This window comes from Balaenoptera ricei, chromosome 2 (genome assembly GCF_028023285.1).
Source record: "Balaenoptera ricei isolate mBalRic1 chromosome 2, mBalRic1.hap2, whole genome shotgun sequence".
Classification (NCBI taxonomy): domain Eukaryota; kingdom Metazoa; phylum Chordata; class Mammalia; order Artiodactyla; family Balaenopteridae; genus Balaenoptera; species Balaenoptera ricei.
In genome coordinates, this window is record NC_082640.1 from 184,626,625 (window position 1) to 184,649,370 (window position 22,746).

The following is a 22,746-nucleotide window of genomic DNA, read 5'->3' on the forward strand; positions in this document are numbered from 1 at the left end:
CAGCAGCGGCGGGGGCGGCGTTGGCGGCGGCGCGCGGGAAGCGAACCGGAGCTACGGCGCAGCGCGGCGGCCGCCGGGGAGCTCGGCTCAGGTGCGCGGCGAAGGGGGCGCGGGCCGGAGCTGGGCCGCCGGGACCGGGGCGGCGCGGCGCTCGCGCTCGCCGGAGGACCTCCGCCGCGGACCGGGTCCCCGCTTCAGCTGCCCGTCCCGGGTGCCCGCTGAGGTCCGGGTTACCCGCCCCCGCGAGCGGGCTTCGGGGCCCGGCCCCGCCCCCGCCGGCCCCCGGCAGGGCCGCCCCGCCCTCCGGCCGCCGGTGCCAGCCCTCGGCCCGCGATTTCTAAGGCACTGGCCGCGCCGCCGGGTGATCCCTTCGGGCTCAAGTTGCAAGGGGGCGGACCCGGGCCGGAGGTGGAGTCTCCCGCCAATTGAAGCCTCGGCTATAAATTGAGCTCCCCGCAGCGCCCAAGTCCAGATGCCTCGCCAAGCCACCCCGCGTTTGGTGGTGGGGGAAGGTAGAGGGTCCCAGGGGGCTCTGGGGGGCGCCGCCACCATGCTCCGCTCCCTGCTGCTTCACTCCCTGAGGCTCTGCGCCCAGACCGCCTCGTGCCTCGTGCTCTTCCCGCGCTTCCTCGGCACGGCCTTCATGCTTTGGCTGCTCGACTTCTTGTGCATCCGCAAGCATTTACTGGGCCGCCGACGCCGGGGTCAGCCCCAAACTGAAGTGGAGCTCAACAGCGATGGCGAGGAGATGCCCCCCGACGACCCGCCTATCTGCGTGTCCGACGACAACCGCCTGTGCACCCTGGCGTCGCTGAGGGCGGTGTGGCACGGCCAGAAGTTGGATTTCTTCAAGCAGGCACACGAAGGCGGTCCGGCGCCCAATTCCGAGGTGGTCCTGCCCGACGGCTTCCAGAACCAGCACATCCTCGACTACGCCCGAGGAAACCGCCCGCTGGTGCTCAATTTCGGCAGCTGCACCTGACCACCGTTCATGGCGCGTATGAGCGCCTTCCAGCGCCTGGTCACCAAGTATCATCGTGACGTCGACTTCCTCATCATCTACATCGAGGAAGCGCACCCCTCGGACGGCTGGGTCACCACGGACTCTCCCTACAGCATCCCGCAGCACCGAAGCCTGGAGGACCGGGTCAGCGCAGCGCGGGTACTGCAGCAAGGTGCTCCCGAATGCTCTCTCGTCCTCGACACCATGGCCAACTCCAGCAGCTCAGCCTACGGCGCCTACTTCGAGCGCCTCTATGTCATCCAGAGTGGCACCATTATGTACCAGGGCGGCCGTGGCCCCGATGGCTACCAGGTCTCCGAGCTGCGCACCTGGCTGGAGCGCTACGATGAGCAGCTGCATGGCCCTCAGACCCGACGAGTGTAAACAACCAATGGACAATTGACTGAACTTGGCGGGCCATGCCTTCGAGCCTTCGAAGCCCACGTGCAAACGCCCCCAAACAAAGTCAGGCTTGGCGAGGGCCCAGTGACACAGATGTGCTGAGCCATGGATGTAAGGCTGAGTCTGCCCTCTCAGCCAAGCCACCTGAAGACTCTCCTCCACCTCCCCGGACTCTGCCTTTGTGACTGCCCTTGCCTGTACTTGCCTGGCTCGCTCTAAATCCCCTTCTGAGTGCGGAGGCAGCGCCACCCTTGCCTGTGTGCCCCTGGACTTGTCCTCGCAGAGGCCCCCGCCACGCGATCTCACACGCCCTCCCCAGAAGAGAATAGCCAGCGTGCCTTTAGCCAGGCGCATTGGCCCCGCGCTAAGAGACTTTGGCTGCGCCCGCGCGCCCTAGGCGCAGCTGGGTTCCAGCAGCGCGAGCCGCTTGCCTTAGTTGCCTGGCACCCACACCTGTCGCGCACGGGGAAGGGATGCCCTGCTGCTTTTGTGTCCATTTCTTGTCCCTGAGTTGGGGGGAGGAGGTTTGGGGTGGGGAAGGGTAGGCAGGGTTATTTCCCCCCTTTATTTTGGGTGCTCACGAGCCCCGCTGCTGATGACGAACTGTCTCTAACTGGTCTTGACCACGAGCTGGTTCTGAATTGCAGGAGGCTCGCAGTAGTGCCTAAAACGAGAGGGGAAAGTGCTCTGGGTTTCCATGAGGAAACCACGTCAACGGGGTGGGAGAGGGAGGTTGGGGAACTGCTTCGGGACAGAGGAAAACGGCTTGGGAGGCATTGGCGAGGTTCGCAGCGCCCCAGGGAGAAGGAAGGGGCTGGGGCTCCTGGCACACGGGGTTTGAGTGGTGGAGTCTGGGGGAGAAAGGTGGGGGAAGAGCCTGGGAACCCCGAACGAGGGGTCTCCCAGGCAAAGCTGCCGACTGCGGGGCCAGAAGGCGGGGGGCCCCTGATCTGAAGGCCATTTAGTGATTGTTTCGCTGGAAATATTCCCTGTATATAAACTTCTTTTTACACTACAATAATAAAGGCTTGAAGTAAATTGCTTTCGGGTTGCCTTTGGTCCCTTTCTTTTTTCTTCCCTCTGAATAGCGGCAGTAATTAAACACAAATCTCTCCCTCGCGTCCCCATAGTGACCCTGGGGGGAAGGGTGGAGAGAAGGAGCCTACGCTAGCGGGGGCGCGGGAGGGGAAGGAAGAAGGAAAGGGGTCCGTGGCGGTGCCCGGGAGGCGCACAGCCACGCACGCACCCGGGGTGGGGAACGTGAGGTCGCCAGGAGAGCTAAGAAGTCGAGCCCGGCTGGGTCCTGGAGGGAGGCGGGAGAGGCGGCGGGGCCCGCACTTGCCACCGCGCGCGCGCACACACGCACGCAGTTACAGCTGACCCTGCAGCCTCCCATCTAACTTCCCCCAGCGACAGTCGGTGGGGGGAGGGGACGGTGTGGGGGAGGGCCGGGGGGCTTTGCACCAGGTAGGGCTGGGCTCCCGCCCACCGCGGGCACCTCTGCGCACCTGGTTCCTCCCTAACCCCCTTCTATCAGCTCCCTACTCCCTCGCGCCCTTCTCGAACCTACAAGATCGTCTCCCCCACCGCCCAATCTCCGCCTGGCTGCTGGGGTCCCCGGGAGGCGCTACTAGAATAGCGCAAGGTGGCGGAGGGAGGGGCGACGGGGGAGGGAGAGCGGGCCTGCAGCGCCATCACTCTAGCAGCAGCTCCTACTGCGGGGCGGGGGTGGCGCCGAGTGTGCCCCCTGCCCAGGACACCCCCTCCTCTTGCCCCTCCGCCGCTTCCCCAAGTTCAAGCCAAACCTCGTCACCACCCCCAACGCGCTCGGGTCTGGGAAGCGGAGGAGAGCGAGGTGGCCGACCGGAGAGAGACCAGAAAGAGAGGGATGGCGGTGGCCGGGACCGGGGCTGGGAGAGGAGGGGGTCGTGGCTTCGGGCACAGACCCCCGCCCGCTGCCTAGGCCAGGCGCTCTCTCGCAGTCCCCGCTCTCACTATCTCCCCTGTTGCTCCGCAGGTGAGGACGACTCCGGGAGAGCGAGATTAGCTCGGCCCCCTCCTCCCTCTGCTACTGACCCCTTGAGCAGAAACGTGGGTCGGGGGAGACAGAGAAAGGAGCGCTGAGGCGGGAGTCCGTGGACCGGGAGTCGGGGTAGGCGAGGAGCCGAACCTCCCCGGCCAGAGAACCCAGGACCATCCCAGCCCCGGGATGGGGTGGGGGTGGGGGGCGGTGCCTGTGAGCGCCTGGGTGTGAGCGCTCGCGCTTGAAGCTGGGGCGGGGGGGGGGGGGTGGGGAGGAGAGTGGGGGTCTGCGGGGATGAGCCTCCAGCAGGCTGGATGGAGGAGAGAGGCCCCAGCTCCATCAACGCCGCCTCCAGTTCCCTGCCCAGCCCCCATGCCGCTCCTCCGTGAAACTTTTTCGAACACCCTGAGCTGGGGAATTTTTTTTTTTTTTTTTTTTTTTGCTTTAAAAGTATTTAAATTGAAAAAAAATTACTTTTAAGAAAAAATTGGCACAGATGGTATTTCTGCGTCTCCTCCCATCCCCCTCCTCCCGCGCGCTTCTTCTCACCCCAAAACCCCCATGAAGAATACTGAGCAAGCGGCGGGGATGCGGCCGGGCGCCGGGGAGGACCCGCCCAGAGCTCTTGCGCGCGCCACCCGGCGGGGGGGGCTTGGTGGCCGGGAGGAAGCGGAGGGAGGCCCGGGACGGCGGGGCGCCGCCGCGGGGGTCCCACTGCGTGCTCGGCAGCTCCTCGTCCCGGTCCTCCACTTGGGGGTCTAGTTGGACGCGCTGAGCGCCCTGCCCTCCCGTGGAGCCTGCGCCCCCTGAGCCTCCTCGGGCTTCCCGGACCGACACTCGGAGCGCTCGGCGCCGGGACCTGCGGCTCGTGCCGCAGCCTGCGCGGCCCGGTGCGCTCGCCGCTCCGGGGGCGCCCCGGCCACCCCTCTCTTCTTTCTCTTCTCCGGCCTCCCTGTCTCCCTTCCTCCCCTTCATCAGTCCGTTTCCTTCTCGCTCTTCCTTTTCCCTCCTTTTCTTGTTTCTTTCTCTCCTTTCTTTTCTCCCTTTTTCTTTAAAATCTCCCCTTCTTACAAAAAGAGTGCACGCTCATTGCCGAAAACACAGAAAAGTCCCAAGAAAGTAAAATCAACCTAAGGTAACCTCCTGGTGTGTGCACTTTCTCACCTGCCTCTCGCATTCAAGAGCGGGATTATCGTTTTACAGGCTGGCATTAACTTTTGACTCCCTGGCACCCCTCTTTCCATGCACCCCTCCCCTCTTTCCATGTCTGTAAATAAGTATTGAATGACGCCAGGCCACGTCTTGGAACAGAGGGCCAGAGATGGCTCCGTGGGCGCCCCAGGTGCGAGGGATGCTTCACTGTTATAAACATTCTTCCAACCGTGCCCACGGCTCTACACACCTTTACCCCACTAGCCCATTTCTTAAGTGAAATTGCTAGACACATGCACACCTATAAGATGCCTGTTTTGCCACATTTTGCTAAACTGCCTTCTAGAAAATCTATTTGATTTTATTGTTTTGTATTTTCCCAGTGCGCTCTCTCTCTTCCTTATTTTTAAGTGAAAAATATGAAGATGAGACATAAATGCGTTTTCAATATTAAATTTTAAATACAGAAGAACATAGAACAGAAAGTGCAAGGCTTGCTTAGAGCAGGAGCTTTCAAACTGCATGTCAAGTCCCAGCGGTGGGTCAAAAATCAACTTATCAGATCAAGTCAAGCATTTTGAAGAACTGAAATGGAATAAATACAATATAAATACCAAGGTACATGTCACCTAAGGTAACTATAGTTTCCTGAAACTTTTGTTCTAACTGTGCGTGTGTGTGTGCACGTGTGCTCACACACAAGCAATGTGGCTGATGTGAAATGTATTTCTACCGAGGGAACAAAAATGTTTGGAAATGTTTGAAAGCCACCACCAAGTGTCCCCAGTCTTTCCATCTCCAGACAGCCCCTGTGAACTGTTTGGTGTGTTTCCTTCCAGACTCTACTTCACAGACTGACAACCCTATGCAAGCACATTCTCAGATCTAGTTTCCATCATTCTGTCATCAGGATCATGCTGCAGAGTGTTTGACAATCACCCACACCGGCCCCACACACTTTTCATGCCGTTCCCTATCCCGGCATCCTCTGCCCATCCATACATCTAGTCTCAGCAGGTCTGTGCCTGCAGGATAACTTGTGCCAGGCACCATCTAGATGTCTGAGTGCCCCCCGCCCCCAGAAGGAACTCATCTCTGCCCTCAAGGAATGCTCAGAGCAATGGGCGGGAGGGGGTGAGACAGCCGTCATTCTTATCATTACCATCACCAGCATCCTCATCATTAATATTTTCAAGGTCCATGTCAGCTTAGCACACGGTTTAGCCTTAAGCAGGGAGAGGGGCATGAAAGGAGTTCCTAGAGAAGGTCTTATTTGCCCCTTGAAGACACAAGTGCCGCCTCCAGGCAGACAGCGAAGGAAGGGCATCCTTGGCAGAGGGTACTGCCAGTGCAAAGCCACGGAGGCCTAAAGGTGCAAGTTGTGTTCAGAAAACAATACCTGAAGGAAATAAACTGTTGGGTAAAGGGCTATGTAGGTAACCAAGAGGTCCATGGCCTCCTATTTATATTATCCAGACATCCATCTGCAGAGAAGTAACATTTCCAACTGTGGGACTACCCACACGTGCCATAGTAGGAAGTGACATCTGAGTGTTTGATCTAGGGACCAGGCACTGGGCAGAGTGCTTTCTCAGAATTATCCGATTCGGTCATCCTCACATCCCTCTTAGACGAGTACGATCATTAGCCCCATTTCAAGGATGAAGAAACTGAGACTTGGCATGGCTGGAGTGAGATGGGCCAAGGGGTTACGGGCTGAATTGTGTCCACCCCCAAAAGTCATATGTCGAAGTCCTAACCCCTAGCCCCTCAGAATGTGACCTTATTTGGAGACAGGATCTTTAAAGAGGTAATAAGTTAGTATGAGGGCACTGGGGTGGGCCCTAATCCAATCTGACTGGTGTCCTTAAAAGAAGAGATTAGGACACAGACACACACGGAGGGATGACCGTGTGAGGACACAGGGAGAAGACGGCCATCTACAAGCCAAGGAGAGAGCCCTCAGGAGAAACCAACTCTGCTGATACCTTGATCTCAGACTCACAGCGTCCAGAACAGTGAGCATAAATTCCTGTTGTTTAAGTCACCCAGTCTGTGGTACTTTGTGATAGCAGCCCTACAAAGTGAAATATAAGATCACGGACTAGAGAGCAGCTTTGACCACAGGCCTCTCTGACCCTTGTGTCCGGGGTTTAACATCAGGCTACACAGAGTCCCTCTCACAGTGGCTAAATGATCAAGGACCTTGAGTCTCCCCGATGCAGACCGTTTGCTCCGTCTGTGGTTACATGAAAACGCAGCCCATAGGACAGTGGGTTTGATTTGGGCGGTGAGTGTGCGTGCTCTTTTTTAATATCTGCAAAGAAACACACGCATGCAGCTCTGGAAAAATCTATCCCAAGGAATTCACAGTAGCTGTCTCTGTGTGGGCGGGATTATGAGTGTTTTGTTACTTTCTTCTTGTTGCTTGTCTGTAGCCTGTGATTTTTCTGTAGTGAACGTGTATTGCTCTTATGACAGAAAAATAAGACTAAAAACAGAAAAAACAATGGCTGTAGCAAGCAGAAACCCGGATGTCAGGGCAGAGAGAGGTTCTGGCTGGAGATGGGGAGCTCTGGACCAGACCCAGGGGTGGGAGGTGGGCGTTGGGTGGGGTGGCGCTGAGATAAGAGACATTGGAAAGGGAGGAAGGGGGTAAGGCTGCTAAATAAAGTACAGGACATCAGTTAAATTTGAATTTCAGATAAACAACAAAAATTTTTTTAGTATAGGTATATCCCAAATATTGCATGGATATACTTTTACTAAAAAAAAAAATATTCATTGTTTATCTAAAATGCAAATATAACTGGACATCCTGGGTTGTTGGTTTTTTTAATGTGACAGTTCTAAGGGGGGAGGTGACAATAATGCAATCTCTCAGGCTCAGGCAGGGCCAGCCTCAGAGCTCAAAGGACCATAGGTGGGAAAGGTGAAGCCGTGGTCTCTAGGATCTTGAGTTCCATCTTCCAGAGGCAGCTGGGCCTCTGTGGCCAGAGAGAGGCCCCCAGACTCCCCAGGGACTGTATCTGGCGACCTGGAGCCAAGGAAGAAAGGGCCATCAGTTCAGCCAGCTATGTCATTTGCAGGACCCAGTGCAAAAGGAAAATGCAGAGCCCCTTGTACAAAAAGCAGGGGGCAAGGGGCCAGTAAAAGTACAAAATATAACGCTTTTTCCTTTCTTTCCTGGTACCTCAACTTGTGGTGTTTATTTGTTACTTAACGTCACTATCAATAAAGAAAAATTAACATTTTGGATGGTGTATTAGTCTGGGTTCTCCAGAGAAACAGAGCCAACGGGAGAGAGAGGGAGAGAGATTTACGATAAGGAATTGGCTCATGTGATTATGGAGGCTGACAAGTCCAAGATTTGCCGTGGGCAACCCAGAGGCCCGGAGGGCCATTCACATAAGTTCTAGTCCAAGTCCAAAGGCCCAAGACCCAGGAGAGCTGATGGAATAAGTCCCAGTCTGAGTCTGAGTCTGAAGGCAGAAGAAGACTGATGTCCCAGCCCCAAGACAGTCAGGCAGAAAGAGCGAATTCTCCCTTCCTCCCTTTTATCCTGGTCAGGCCCTCAACTGATTGGACGAGGCCCACCCACACTGAGAGAGCAATCTGCTTTCCTCAGTCTCCTCAGATTCCAATGTTAACCTCATCCAGAAACACCCCACAGACTCACCCAGAATCATGTTTGGCCAAATGACTGGACACCCCACAGCCCAGTCAAGTTGACTCATAATGTTGACCATCTCAAATTATTAGCATGAATTTTGCCATTCATCTTTCCAGTTTTAAACGCAAGAAGAGCATTTAGTCCATAACATGGAATCACTGAAATTACATGATTTGCATTTTGTAGCTCATACCTGCCCCTGTATTTCATCCTCACCAGCACAGTGGAAATACTGTGCAAACCTGACTCAGCTGTTTCCATCTCCCTTCATGGTGCACGTTTTAAGGACATCCTGCTGCTGAGGAAGACAGGATGGAAGGGGAAGGAGCTATGGGCTGCCCGATTGCCCCCCTCCTCCGTGCCATCATTTTCCGGGTAAGCGATCGACTGCTTCCAAACACACCTACATACCTCTGACTCACTCTGAGTCCTGCTTAACACCATGCTGTTGCAGGGCTCCTGACACCCTCTGCTCACCACATCACGAATGCCACACGGGGACTTGGCGGCAGGGAACCGGGAGGTGCTATCACCTCTGCTCCATGCCTGCTCCTGTGTCCCTTCCAACTTCACTTACAAAACACAGTGCAAAGACAAAAAGTATTAAGAATTTCAATTTGCATCATTTTTAAGATTCCACATATAAGTGATGTCATATGATATTTGCCTTTTTCTGTCTTACTTTGCTTAGTATGATCATCTCCAGGTCCATCCACGTGGCTGCAAATGGCATTATTTCATTCATTTTTATGGCTGAGTAATATTCCATTGTAATATTCCACATCTTTATCCATTCTCTGTTGATGGACATTTAGGTTGCTTCCATGTCTTGGCTATTGTAAATAGTGCTGCTATGAACAGTGGGGTGCATGTACCTTTTCGAATTAGAGTTTTCATCTTTTCTGGATACATGCCCAGGAGTGGGATTGCTGGATCTTATGGTAGCTCTATTTTTAGTTTTTTAAGGAACCTCCGTACTGTTCTCCATAGTGGCTGCACCAATTTACATTCCCACCAACAGTGTAGGCGGGTTCCCTTCTCTCCACACCCTCTCCAGCATTTGTTATTTGTAGACTTGTTGATGATGGCCATTCTGACCGGTGTGAGGTGATACCTCATTGTACATATCACTTATTTACAAAACAGAAACAGACCCACAGACATAGAAAACAAATTTATGGTTACCAAAGGGGAAGTGGGGGAGGGATAAATTAGGAGTTTGGGATTAACAGATACTCACTACTATATATAAAATAGCTAAACAACAAGGACCTACTGTATAGATCAGGTAACTATATTCAATATCCTGTAATATCCTGTAATGAAAGAATCTGAATATATATATATATATATATACATATATATATTCAGTTATACATATATAACTGAATCACTTTGCTGTATACCAGAAACTAACACAACATTGTAAGTCACCTATACTTCAATTTAAAAAAAAGAATTTCAAGCCGGTGACCACAGAGCGCCGAATCCAGCTTGGGGCCCTTCAAGCAAGGGACCTGTACAGCTGCCCAGGATGCACACTTGGGAATCCGACCCCGACAGTCAGGCCCAAGTGCCCAGAGACCACCTGGGCCAGCCTCCTCATCACACCCCGGCCCAGGCCTGCACGCACCCTTCACGCTCACACAGACACACAAGCCGTAGGTCCCAGGAGTAGGGTTGGCTCCTCAGGTCGGCGCAGTGGACCGGGTTATGGTTGCTCCCAGTTCTCCGGGGAGGAGAGTGGAGCTGGGCAATGTTAGGTAACATCCCCGGGATACACGCTGTTGGCCTCCAAAGCCATGTCCCTGGCTCTTCCCGCTGTCCAGGGGGACAACCCTTACTGGGTGTTTGCTCGCCCCGGGCCGGGCGCCGTGAAGATGGCAGGCGGATTCTCGCCATCATAGTGTGCCAGGACCCTGCTGGCCCAGGGAGGCCGAGGCTTGAGGCAGAGCCCGGCTGGGTAGGGGGAGGTGTCAGCCAGAGGGAGGAACGCGTGCAAAGGCCAGGAAAAGGCACAGCCCGTCATTCAGCCAGAGATGCAGTGCACGTGTGTGAGGAGGTGCCCCATACCTCCACTCTCCAGACCCTCGGTGAGCCCCCAACACCCACCAGGCCTGCACGAGGCACAGGGGAGGCCTGGTCCCACGCTCACAGAGCAGTCAGGCTAGTTGGAGAAACAGAAACCAACAATGGAGAAAGCCCGGGAGGTGGGAAACCCAAGGCAGGAGGACAAGGAGGGCCGCCCAGAGGAGGTGTACCATGAAGGATTGCGAACTCAGCTGGGAGCCCAGAACCTCGGGGATGCAAAGAATGACATGTGCGGAACGTTGGCAGCAAGAACACTCTAGCAGGTTTGGGCAGCAGCAGTAAAGTCCATGAGGCCAGGAAGGGGCAGGCAGGGGTCAAAGTGGGGCTGGAAGGTCCTTTGTGGCGCTGACGCTTTAGCCTGAAGGCCTTGGGGAGAGGCAGGAAAGTGCCATGCGGTGAGCAGGTGGGCTGTGGAACAAGCCTCTGTCCGGGTCCGGGGCTCGGGGCTGCTGTCTTTGGAAAAAAATCCTGGCACCGCCAGGGTAAGGGAATAGAGCAGCTTACAAGTGATAACAAAAAACTAAGGCAGCGGCCCAGGATGCACAAGGACCACAGAGCCCAGAGAGAGGCTGGTGCCCCTGGGGGGACACCGCACACAAGGCAGGGGTGTCAGCAGTCAGTGCCCCACCCATGACCAATGAGGAGGAAACTACACTGTATCCCTGTCCCACACCTACAGAAAAATAAGTTGCCAGCGGGCTAAAGATCTGAGTATGGAAATCAAACAGTTACAACTTTTGGAAGAATATGCTTCTGGCGTAATGAGATACCACCTCACCCCCATTAGCATGGCTACTATTTTTAAAAAAGAAGAAAGTAACAAGTACTGGTAAGGGTGTACTGAGATTGGAATCCGTGTGCTCTGCTGGTGGGAATGTAAAATGCTGCAGCCACTGTGGAAAACAGTATGGCACGTCCCCAAAAAATTAAATGTAAAATTATCATTTGATCCAGCAATTCCACTTCTGGGTACACATTCAAAAGAACTGAAAGCAGACTCTTAAAGAGATATTTGTACACCCACGTTCACAGCAGCATTATTCACAGTAGCCAAAAGGTGGAGACAACCCAAGTGTCCATGGATGGAGGAATGGATAAACAAGATGTGAGCTACACTAAAATGGAATGTTACTCAGCCTTAAGAAGGAAGGACATTCTGACACAGGGCACAGCCTGGATGAACCTTGAGGTCATTATGCTGAGTGAAATAAGCCAGTCACAAAAGGACAAACATTTATGATTCCACTCGTATTAGGTCCCTAAAGGAGTCAAATTCATAGGGACAGAAATTAAAATGGTGGGTGTCAGGGGCTGGGGGAGGGGAGGAATAGAAGTTGTATTTTAACGAGTACAGTATTAGTTGTGCAAGATGAAAAGAGTTCTGAGGGTGAACGGTGGGGATGTTTGCACATCAATGGGATGGAACTTAATGCCACTGAATTACACACTCGAAAATGGTTTAAAATGGTAAATTTTAGTTTATGTGTATTTTACCACAATTTTTAAATATATATTTTTTGTATAGACACATACAAGGTTGTTTTTTTTAAGAATATCTTTGTGTTCTAAGGACAGGGGAGATTTTCCTATTTAAAAAAGATAAATAAACATAAAGGAAATATCACCCTATGGAAAAATTTAAAAATATTCTCTGTAACCAAAGATGCTATGAAAAAAGTTGGCGCTTGTCCTGGTGTTTACGCTTCTCCCTCCAGACCCCCATCACTGCCGCAGCTGGCTCTCCGCCGGCCAGCCTGGGTTCTCCAGCTACCGGGCTCTCTTCTATGGGCTCTGGGTTTTGCCAACAGGAGGCGCCAGCAGGAGCCTGGAGGCGGCAGGGTTGCCTTGGGTGGACTTTCTCCACCCAGCCCTGCCTCTCCTCACCCCTTGAGGCCTAGGGGTGGCAATGGTTCCCAGCCCTGCCAGCCCTGGGCACCGCCCCTTCCCTTGTTGGTTTCTTTGCACCTCAGTAAGTAGTCCTCTTATTAAACTGTCCTCAAACCCCCGATTTGAGGGTACCAGTTGTTTCCTGCTGGCACCCTAGCTGTTTAAAAAAAGGACAAAGCAGATCCGGAAGCGTATTTGTGGCCCCTAGAGCCAACAGAAGAATGCAGACGATGAACTTTCACACGTAGTAGAGAGATGGACAAAGAGTGGAAACCGGAAATTGCCCAACGTGGAAAGGAAGACGGCAAAGACCACGTGAGGCCACTCACCTTCCGTGGTGGACAGAAGAATGCCCCAATGGTGTCCACATCCTAATCCCCAGACCCTGTGAATAGGTCCCTTTACATGGCAGATGCAGAAGTTAAGGACCTTGAGGTTGGGGAGATGATCCTGGATTTTCCCACTGAGGCTAATGTCATCATCACAAGGTCCCCGCAAGAGGGTCAGAGGAGAGAGAGATTGGAAGATGCTACGCTGCTGGCTTTGAAGAGGGGGGAAGGGGCCATAAGCCAAGGACTGCAGGTGTCTCTAGAAGCTGGAAAAGGAAAAACCAAAGAGGGATTCTCCCCTAGAGTCTTTGGAAGGAGGACAGCCCTGCCAACACCTTGATCTCAGCCCAGTGAGACCCGAGCCAGCCTTCTAACCTCCAGAACCATGAGAGAACAAATTTTCACGGTTCCAAGCCCCTAAATTGTGGTACTTTGTCTCAGTAGCAGTAGGAAACTATTGCACTTTCACTAGGAACCAGGGAAATGCAAACCAAAACAGCAAAGCCACGCCACTTCCCACCTACGTTGGCAACACGTAAGGGTGTCTACACGGAGAACCCGGGATCGGTCCTCTGCCCTGTTGGGAGGGGCCGGCAGGAGACGAGTTTTGGAGACACCCGACAGCATCACAGGAACTGGACGTACTCACACCCATCACGCAGAAAAGCCACCTTGAGCCCCAGAGCCCGGTCTTCAGAGACGGTCCCCAACAACCACTCCTGCTGTGGCCCCTCCCACTCTGGCTCTGGGCCGGCCTGTCACTGGCTGTAACCAGCAGAAGGGACAGTGTGGGCGTCTGGGTCCAGGCCTGAGGGAGACCTGGCAGTTTCTGCTTTCATGCTTTTGGGGGCCCAGAGCCACCATGTAGGGGGTGAGCCACCCTGCTGGAAAGGGAGAGAGGCCCGGCCATCCCAGCATACAGCGCCCCCGGCACCAGCCACTACCTGACTGCAGGAGAGACTCTACACAAGACCAGTGGAAGGACCGCCCGGCTGAGCCCAGTCAATCCCCAGAAGCAGAGAAACAATTGTTTTAAGCACTACATTCTGGGTGCCCTGCTATCCATCAGGTAAGAAGGACGCCTGGATGGGGACCCTCCCCAGAAACACAGGGAGGTCCCCCAGCGGTGGAGCGCTGGAATGACATGTGGCAGGCGCAGGGGGATGGTGGGTATAAATTATGGAACAATGGACCCCTTACCGCAGCTAGAAAGAGCGAACCAAATGCACACGTCTCACCAGGGGCGAACCTCAGAAACATGATGTGCACATTCTGTATAACTCCATTTGTATGAAATATCTGGAAGATACAGAAAGCATACTGGTGGTTGACAGACGGCTTACGGGGAATGACTGCTACTGGGTCTCAGGTATCCTTTGGGAGTGACGAAGGGAACTAGACAGAAGTGATGGCTGCACAACTCTGTGAATGCACTAAACGCCACTCAAGTGTACACTTTAAACTGGTTAATTTGGGGAATTCCCTGCCAGTCCAGTGGGTAGGACACCGCGTTTCCACTGGTCAGGGAACTAAGGTCCTGCAAGCCCCACAGCGCAGCTAAAAAAAAATTAAAGATTAAAAAAAAATAAAATGGCTAATTTTATGTTATGGGAATTTTACCCCAATTTTTTAAAAAAAATGACGTGGGCTGGAAAAAGCAAGTTGCAGAAGGATGTGTATAAAAGCACACCATGTATGTGAAAAGTGCACAAATTATCTAAGATACACTTAGGGACACTCACACGTAGACACAGTGAGGACATAGACACACGTGCAGGAGAGGTGGGATGGACCTTAAAGGGGTGCCTCCTCTGGGAAGGGGTGGGGGGTGAGTTTTGAAGGAGGACAAAGGGACTCTGGCTGTATTTAACGTAGATTTCATGCTTAAAAATCAAAAAGAAAGGTTGCCATGCATTAATTTTGAGTAGTGGCCACGGTCATGGTTCTATTTTTCTCTGTGTTTTTCTGCAGGCTTGAAATATTTCATAATTTAACATGAAAAGCAGAGCGCACTCCCCCTGTCCTACCACATTTCACCTCTCAAAACGGGGGAAATGAGAAATAAGACCTCAGCATCTAGGAGGCCCCTCTCCTCCGTGATGCGGTCACATTGGTCTCACAGTAGGACATCGCCAGGGGCCCTCCTGACCCAGGGGCGGTTGGAGCAGGTGCACAGGAGCTGGCACGTAACTGCGGGGCACCTCCAGGTACCACTTCGCGTAGGCTCCCTAAAGGCATCTTCACGGCAACGCTCCAAAGACGACCTGATTATAATTCCCATTTTGCAGGTGGGGAGACTGAGGCATGGGAGGTTCCATTACCCAGCTAGCAAGAGGCAGAGCCGGGATCCCACCCCAGGCCATCAGGCTCCCAGGGGTGGGCTTAACTGCATTTACAACTCTGACTAGCGAACGTACCAGAACATCACCCCAGTCAAGTCCAAGTGACTGTGGCCTGGGCTGCACCGGCAGCCCCAGGGCTGGCACTTCCTTGCCGGAATACGGACCACTCTCCCCAAACCCACTGCCCACGGGCCTTGTTCCTACAAACTTCTAGCACCCTTGCATGAGCCAAAGGAAAAGGTAAGGTGAGTCCCCACAACCATTGGGGGCCCCCAGATAGGGTGGCTCCACGACCACCCTTGACACTTGTGCAGGCACCCTGCACTTGGGTTATACCACAGGCAGACGTGGGTACGGAGGAATTTCCAGCCACTTCTCCGAACCTGGGTGGAGGGCCACTGAGCTGCGCTGTGAGCTTCCATTGCTTCAGCCTCTGCCACGTGCCATGAAGCCACCCCGGGATCTACTCAGAGGAAAGGAAAGGCTCCTGGGGCTCAAGACTCCAGCAGGGCCCTGGGTGGGCAGCAGGGATAAGCTAGGGGTGGAGGACAAAATGAAACAAGACGCCCAGCTTTAGGAAGCCCTGGTACATCTGCACAAGCTCTGAATGAAAAGTGCAAGGCACAAGTAGTTTCCATCTCCCCGGACCTCGGTTTCCCTCCTCTGTGACATGGGGTGGTACTGCCCACCTCACTGCGTGGGTTTGGATTGAACAAGCTGCTGCCGCATCAGTGTGATAAGCTCCTTCCTTTCCTAGACTCAGTATTTCCATCTGTGCAAGGGGTGGGCAGACATCCTGGAGCCAGAGGAGCTGACATTCCCTTCCGCCTTCCTGGACCCGCTGTTCCTGGAGCCCCAGGAGCGCCACAGAGCCTCTCGGCTGGAAACGCGTGCCCTTGGTTGAGAGCCTGTTGTGCGGGTGCATCTGCAGGGCAGCTCCCAGAGGGCTGGGGCCCAGAGCACAATCTTCCTGGTTTAGCAGATAAAGGCAGCCCCAGGTGCTTGGGAGGAGTGCCACAGACCCCGGACCTGGGGCAGACAACCCTACGGCTGCCCCCATCAGCAAACACCCATAGAGCCCCGAGGAGCAGGCTTCCTGCAGTGGAGCTTCCAGACGCAAAGCGCGGGGGCTCAGGCTACCAGGAAGCAGTAGAGGTGGGATTTGAACTCGGGGCTGTGGATCGCCCAAGGCCAGCCCTCTCCGCTTCGAGTCACCGCAGCACACAGGATGCCCTACCGTGTGACCAAGGAAGGGTCGTTTTTCTCCCTGTGCCTCAATTTCCTTATTTGTAAGTAGCATTTTTCTATTTGTAAAAAACATATCTTATTTGTAAAAAATTATTCTCTCTGTTAAAGAATAATGATAGTAGCACCTACGTCATAGGGTTCTTGTGAGGACTACTGGGGTTGACAAAGTAAGGTGCGTGTCACAGTGCCTGGATGCAGCACCAGGGAGATGTTGGCTGTCGCTATTTTGTGCTATGAGGGTTGCTGCTCACACAGAGCCCCTGCCCCCGACTCCAGATAAATCTCATCTCTCCCCAGTGAGACCCAGTTTGAACAATATGGCCCAGGTCTAAAAGCTTCCAGATTTCAGAAGTGTTTGCAATTGCCATGACACCTCTAGAAAATAAATTATTTACAGAAGGAGTCTTTTTTTTTTTTTTTAATCGCCTTTCATTCTTTCAGATATTGCACAGGCCACTTGAAAAGGAAAAGCAGCCGGCGGGCATCAGCAAATAATTCCTAGAGTTATAAATAGTCTAGATGCCTGACCAGAAGGAGGCTCGGAGAGAAATTTATCCAAGCCCCTCGTCTTGCAAGCGCGACCCTTCGTCTGAGAACCGAGAGGCAGGGTCACCGAGATGCCAGCGCGAAGCCCCGGTTCCCAGACCCCCACTCACAGCTCCCGTGGCTGCAGCCCCTCGCTGCGAGCAGCACTCCGGAGAGAATATCATCAATAAGGTGGGGTTTTCTAAAGCAGTGGGGACAGGTGGAGGGCAGAGACGTCACCCAGGGGTTGTGTCCATCCAGAAGGCCAGCACGTGGCGAGCGTGACGGGAGTGGAAGTGACATTCCCAGAATTCAGGGCTTTCAGGGAAGCCATCACGGGGTTCTCTCCCCTCGCTGATGGAGGATAAAGGGCTTTTCTTAAGAATCACAAAAAGAATAGACGCATGTATATGTATAACTGAATCACTTTGCTGTACACCTGAAACTAACACAACATTGTTAATCAACTATGCTCCAATATAAAATTTAAAAAAAAATTTTTTTTAAAGGGCTTTTCTTTACATACCAGCTTTGTTTCCACGGCCATAACATGCCCATCTTCATGGAGACAGGTACCTCCCATCAATAAACAGATAAGCCTGGGAGTTTCTGGGGCTCCTAGACCCTGTGTCCTACGGTCAGAAAGGGAGAGTCTAAGAAAACAACTGGCAAGCACACACGGAGGTTGGGAAGGCGGGCACAAAGCCCACCCTGGGGTCCAGCTCCTGGCTGCAAAGAATTTCTCTGTCCGTCCACACTCGCCTGATTTGTAACTGCTCAGGGTCAACCCGGTCCTGCCCACCTTTCCCAGGTGACTGCGCCTGGCCTGGCGCTGGCGTCAGCTCCCGGCGGAGTTAGTCTCCCTTAGACAGGGACACAGAGATGCCTCGGTCAGAGCGGTTCTTCACCTGGAGCCCAGGTGGGACAGCATAGGTGGCTTCACCCCATGGGACTGTCAAAGAACACCTCTCGGAGACATGAAAGGAAAAGGGAGGGCAAGGGATGGGGCTGCAGTTTGGGATTACCAGATACAAATTACTATGTATAAAATAAACAACAAGGACCTACTGTATATTATATTCAATATCCTGTAATAACCATAAAAAAAATCTATGCTCCTCTACTCGTGGCTGTGTGGCCTTGGGCAAGTGACTTAACCTCTCTGTCCTTTGACTTCTTCTCTGAAAAATGGGGTTCACACCATTGTAAAGCAATTATACTCCAATAAAGATGTTAAAAAAAAATGGGGTTGAAAGAGGCACCTACCTGCCCAGGTGGTTTTGGGTGTTCGTGGTACACCGGGCTCATGTTCACTGAAGGGGGGCTATTACCATGGTGACTGGCCTACCTTGACCTCTTAGCAAGATGACCCAACATCTCAATGGGGTTTTAGCAAAACCCACTAGAAGGTTCATTCTGGCTACAGTTGGGGAAGGCAGACGGAGCGATGGTGGGCTCTGGCAGGTATCTGGCATGTGCACACAGGCCCGTGTGCCCTGCCGTAGCCTGGAAGTTTGGGGAACCTGAGTCAGGGAGAACCAGGGTGCCAAGACAGCTGTGGGAAATAGTGTCCCTGAGGAGAGAGGGTCCCCAGGAACCAATATGGGGGAATCGGTCAGATGCCCTAGACTGAGAGTACCATTGGGGTGGGGCAGCAGGGACCCGGGTGCTCCCAGAGCTGACAGCGCTCGAGCCGACAGCAAAGGCTTGCGGAAGGAACCAGGGCTGCCGCCCCACTCCCAGCCCCAAGTTCACCCCCATCCTCGATCCCAAACAACCCTCCTCTGGGGCTGGGTGACTTCCAGCTGTGTCCAGCATGGCTTCTTGTTTTCAAGAAGTTCGGAGACAGTTCCTGGCTGCAGGGTGCTGAGAACTCTGGTTATTTAGACGGAAGTGGACCTGAGATTTCTGAGTTCAGAGCCTTGAAGAGAGTTTCTGTTTAGTGTGGAGCCGACCAGCTAAAGAGGGCCGTGAGGGCGCCGTGTTTCACAGGGCTTCTGAGGCTTCACCCCTGCTCCGGTGTGTCTTCTCACTGCCGCACACGGAGACACACACACACAAGCAAGCACGGACAACACACGGGCAGGTGTGCACACGCAGGACACTCTACCCAGAGACCCAGGCACACGTACAAGCACACACACCCTCATGGACATGCGCGTGCATGTCTACACACGCAGCCCCAGGCTCCCACGCTCAGTTTCCTCCAAGGATGGCTGGCCTGGAGGACAGGGGACGCCGCAGGCCACCTCTGCATGCTTAGCTGACACACTGCACGACCCCGGGGGAGCCATCCCCACAGAACACAGGGCGTCCCCGGGAGGCGTGGGATGCTCAGACTCGGGGGCCCTGGGGCCCCATTTCCTAATGTCGTGACCATGGAGGCCAATTTCTCATTTCAAATATTCTGCCTGTGCCGACGTAGAGGATGGACTTGAGGACACGGGGAGGGGGAAGGGGAAGCTGGGACGAAGTGAGAGAGTGGCATGGACATATATACACTAGCAAACATAAAGCAGATAGCTAGTGGGAAGCAGCCGCATAGCACAAGGAGATCAGACCCGTGCTTTGTGACCACCTAGAGGGGTGGGATAGGGAGGGTGGGAGGGAGACGCAAGAGGGAGGAGATATGGGATACTTGTATAGGTATAGCTGATTCACTTTGTTATACAGCAGAAACTAACACACCATTGTAAGGCAATTATACTCCAATAAAGATGTTAAAATATATATATATATATCTCCTGCCTAGGATTTTCCCATGTTGTGTCCCTGAGTCTACCTATATTTCTCAACCCTGAACCTCATAAACAACTCCTTGATTTCTGTTCCCTATCCTAGAATTCACTCCTGGGAGAACGAACTCCAGGATTAGGAGCCCGGGACTGAATGGGCAGGGGGCAAATCTGCCCTGGCACTGTGTCCCTGTCCCTCCCCCTCCCCTCTTCCCCTCTCCCTCCTCGCCGGCCTTCCAGAACACAGCCTGCGGAGTATCAGGGTGAGCTTGTTGGGCCCTGAGCTAGCAAACCGAATCCTCACCCACCCTTCTTTGAGTGTCAGAGCTCGAGGTGCAGGTGAGGGCACATGCCTTCCTTGACGTGAGGCAAAAATGTTGGACTTCCTTGGAAGAATGGGACCCCGGTCTGAACACCTGCTTCCCTAAATTAGGAAGTTCCAAACATCTATCCAACCATCCAAAATCCACCATTCAGCCACCCACTCATCCATCCATCCATTCACCCACCCACCTACCCACCTATCCATCCATCCATCCATCCATCCATCCCTCCATCCATCCGCTCAACAATTCAGTTGTCTGCAGTGGGGAAGACCATCAATTCAACAGATATTTCAGTGACCCCTCGCTCTGGGCTGGGCTCTGGGACTGAAATCATTAACAAGATCAAGGCTACCCAAGCCTTCCATGTCACCCAGCCTCTTGGTCTCCCCTGAGTTTAAATATTCCAGAGCCCTGGAGAAGGGTGGGCTGCAGTTTCGTTAGTTCTGCTGATTTCAGCATCCATGCAATTCTACAAGAGTCGGTAAGGAAATGGGATTCCTTTCACCTAAGTACGATTTGTACATCTTGGGGACCCCTTCTTCATGCGCAGCCCCATTCCCAGAGGAGAAACATGTTTAGAACTTCTGGAAATGCGATAGAGCTGTCAAAAGCTCACAGACTCAGCTAGTAAGCTGAGAAACATACACCTCAGTTCTGTTCGATGCCACAGAAAACGTGACAGCTGTTATCAGAGTGGTTTGGGCCTCAAGTCACGCTGACTCCAATTCAAATGGGTTTCCTGACAGTTAACCAGGAACAGGGAGGGCGCCGTGGTGAGATGCGGTGCCTCAGGAGCGGGGCCCCTGGGGGACACAGGTCCTCTTCCTCTCTCTGCTCTTGCACCCTCAGAGCTGGTGGCAGGATGGCAGCAGCCCTTCTGGTGTCACACGCAGGCCCAACAAGGCCCAAGGAAGAAGAGGGAGAGAGGAAGCATCTCTTCCCCAGGGACTCTGGGGGAGGAGGGAATTTCCCAGAAGCCCCCAGCAGAACTGCTCAGGGGACTCCCCAGGACCAGTCACCTGCAGGCAGGGTTTGTGGATGGTGATGACTAACTTCACGGAGGACTGGGCTGGGGGTCGCCACTCCAGACACCTCAGAGAAACCTGTTGCTACCCCATCCCAGCAATCTGTGTCCTGATTGACCCATAGGAAGTAGATGTGGTTTTCATTTTGTCCAGCATCCCTACCCCTCCTTTAACAATGAACCCCTTTTCCTATAGGAAGAGCATTCAGTGTGGCTCAATGAGGTTGATCCCAGCTGGCCACAGGACAAGGTCCATGACCCAGGCCCAGCCTTCCATTCTTCCTGGAGATTTGCTATAGGGACCTGTGGGAGGTCTCTCCTCTTTGGCTATGATCATCCACTATAACAAAAATACAGTGTTAAGGCCTTCCTATCCCCTTCTGTGCAGAAGCAAGCAGGGGGATGAAAAGAGAAACTGAGTCCCACTGACACAGCTCGAGCTCCTGGATTCAGCTGTCCCTAAAGCCAGACTGCACATGGACTTCCCCAGTTGGAAAGCCATTTTCTGTTTAAACCAGTCCAGTTGTGTTCCTATTGGTGGCAATAAAGGGTCTGTCTGATACTTTGTTGGCTACAGTAGACGTTTATTGAGTGCCTGTTGTATGCCAAGGTCCATGCTGGGCACCGAGACAGAGGGATCAGCGAGATCAACTTTGCCCTGTGCAAACAGTTACACTGCTTTTCCTCTCTCAAGGGCGGGGGCAGGCGGGAGCTAACGCTCTGGCACCTGCTCTGCGCCAAGAATGAATCTTGACACGTTTCATACATCTTCTCACTTATTTGCTACGGCCCCGCAGCCTGTGAGCTTGCCATCCTGAGGGGCTGGGGGCGGGGGCAGACGTGTAAACCAGCAGCAGCAAAGCCTTGCTCGCAGTGAGCAGTAAGCAAGCATCTCTGTAGGACCAGCCAGTGGGAAGGTCTCAGTCAGCCGACCGGTGCTGATGGACGGTCAGGAGGTGCCCAGGGCATCAAAGAGCAAAGAGAAAATGGAACCAGAAATAGAAATTCGTATCGAAGGAAAAATAAAGTTGCATAAAATCCATGATCAATATGACAAAATCTGCATGGTCTCAGACATACACAACGCACACACACATATATGCCTATGTGTGAAGCATGTATACATAGAGAAAAAAGATTGAAAATAAATACAAGGAAACATTAACAGGAAGAATTGCAGAAAATTTTTATTTCCTTTTTTATACACTTTGTATTTTCCAAATTTTCTACAATAGAGGAAGTGTGGTTTTTTTTTAATAAATAAAGCAGCATGGGGGCCCAGGATGGGACCCGTCCTAGGCAACACTCGAGACCCTCTCGGCTCACCCCGTATTCTGCCACAGCAGTGGTCACGAGCCCCATGTAGGCCTTAGCTCGGGAGCCCCCCGGCTCTCTTCCTGGCCCTGCCCTGGGCTTTCTCCCAGAAATCCCACTCTCCATCACGTGTGTCAACCCAGAGTTTGGGGCAGTTAGAACCCTGGAGGCGACCTCCGACCTCTGCAGGTCAGAGCGGGAACTTGCTCCCCCTTGCCTGGGGGCACACGATCCTAAGACATCGCCACAGCTTCCTGGAGGACCCCGTGGGCCCGAGCAGCCAGCCCCAAAGGAGGGCGTTCCCTCCCTGCCATTGCACCCCCAGGCCCGCTTCCACCCCTGGGCCCCTTCCCCAGTAAAGCCCGGCACCCAAGCTCCGTCTCAGGCTCTGCCCCAGGGGCCCTGCTCGACGCACGGAGCTCGTCACCCCATCCTATGCTGGTGTCACCGAAGCTTCTCTGCCTGGCTGTGCCCAGGTGGTCCCCCGCCCCTGGAGGAAGCCATGCCCATTTCTCCTCTTCAGCTGCAGGCAGCCCTGGAACCAGTTCAACAGAGAAAGGGCCTCCCCGTCCTCCTAGGAAGTCATCTTGTGCCCAGCGAATGTCACGGGGTGACTCTGATGCTCTGGCCTGTGCCCAGCTCGGGGGACAAGTGAACGAGGCCTCCGGATGC

At 53.6% G+C, this 22,746-nt stretch overlaps 1 protein-coding gene across 1 annotated transcript; it reads left to right on the plus strand.

The window, feature by feature from the left end:
• Nucleotides 1–472: 472 nt before the first annotated feature.
• Nucleotides 473–1,907, plus strand: DIO3 (iodothyronine deiodinase 3). The gene has a single exon (XM_059915871.1). The coding sequence runs from the start codon at nucleotides 473–475 to the stop codon at nucleotides 1,385–1,387; it is 915 nt and encodes a 304-aa protein (XP_059771854.1). The 3' UTR covers nucleotides 1,388–1,907.
• Nucleotides 1,908–22,746: the final 20,839 nt, after the last annotated feature.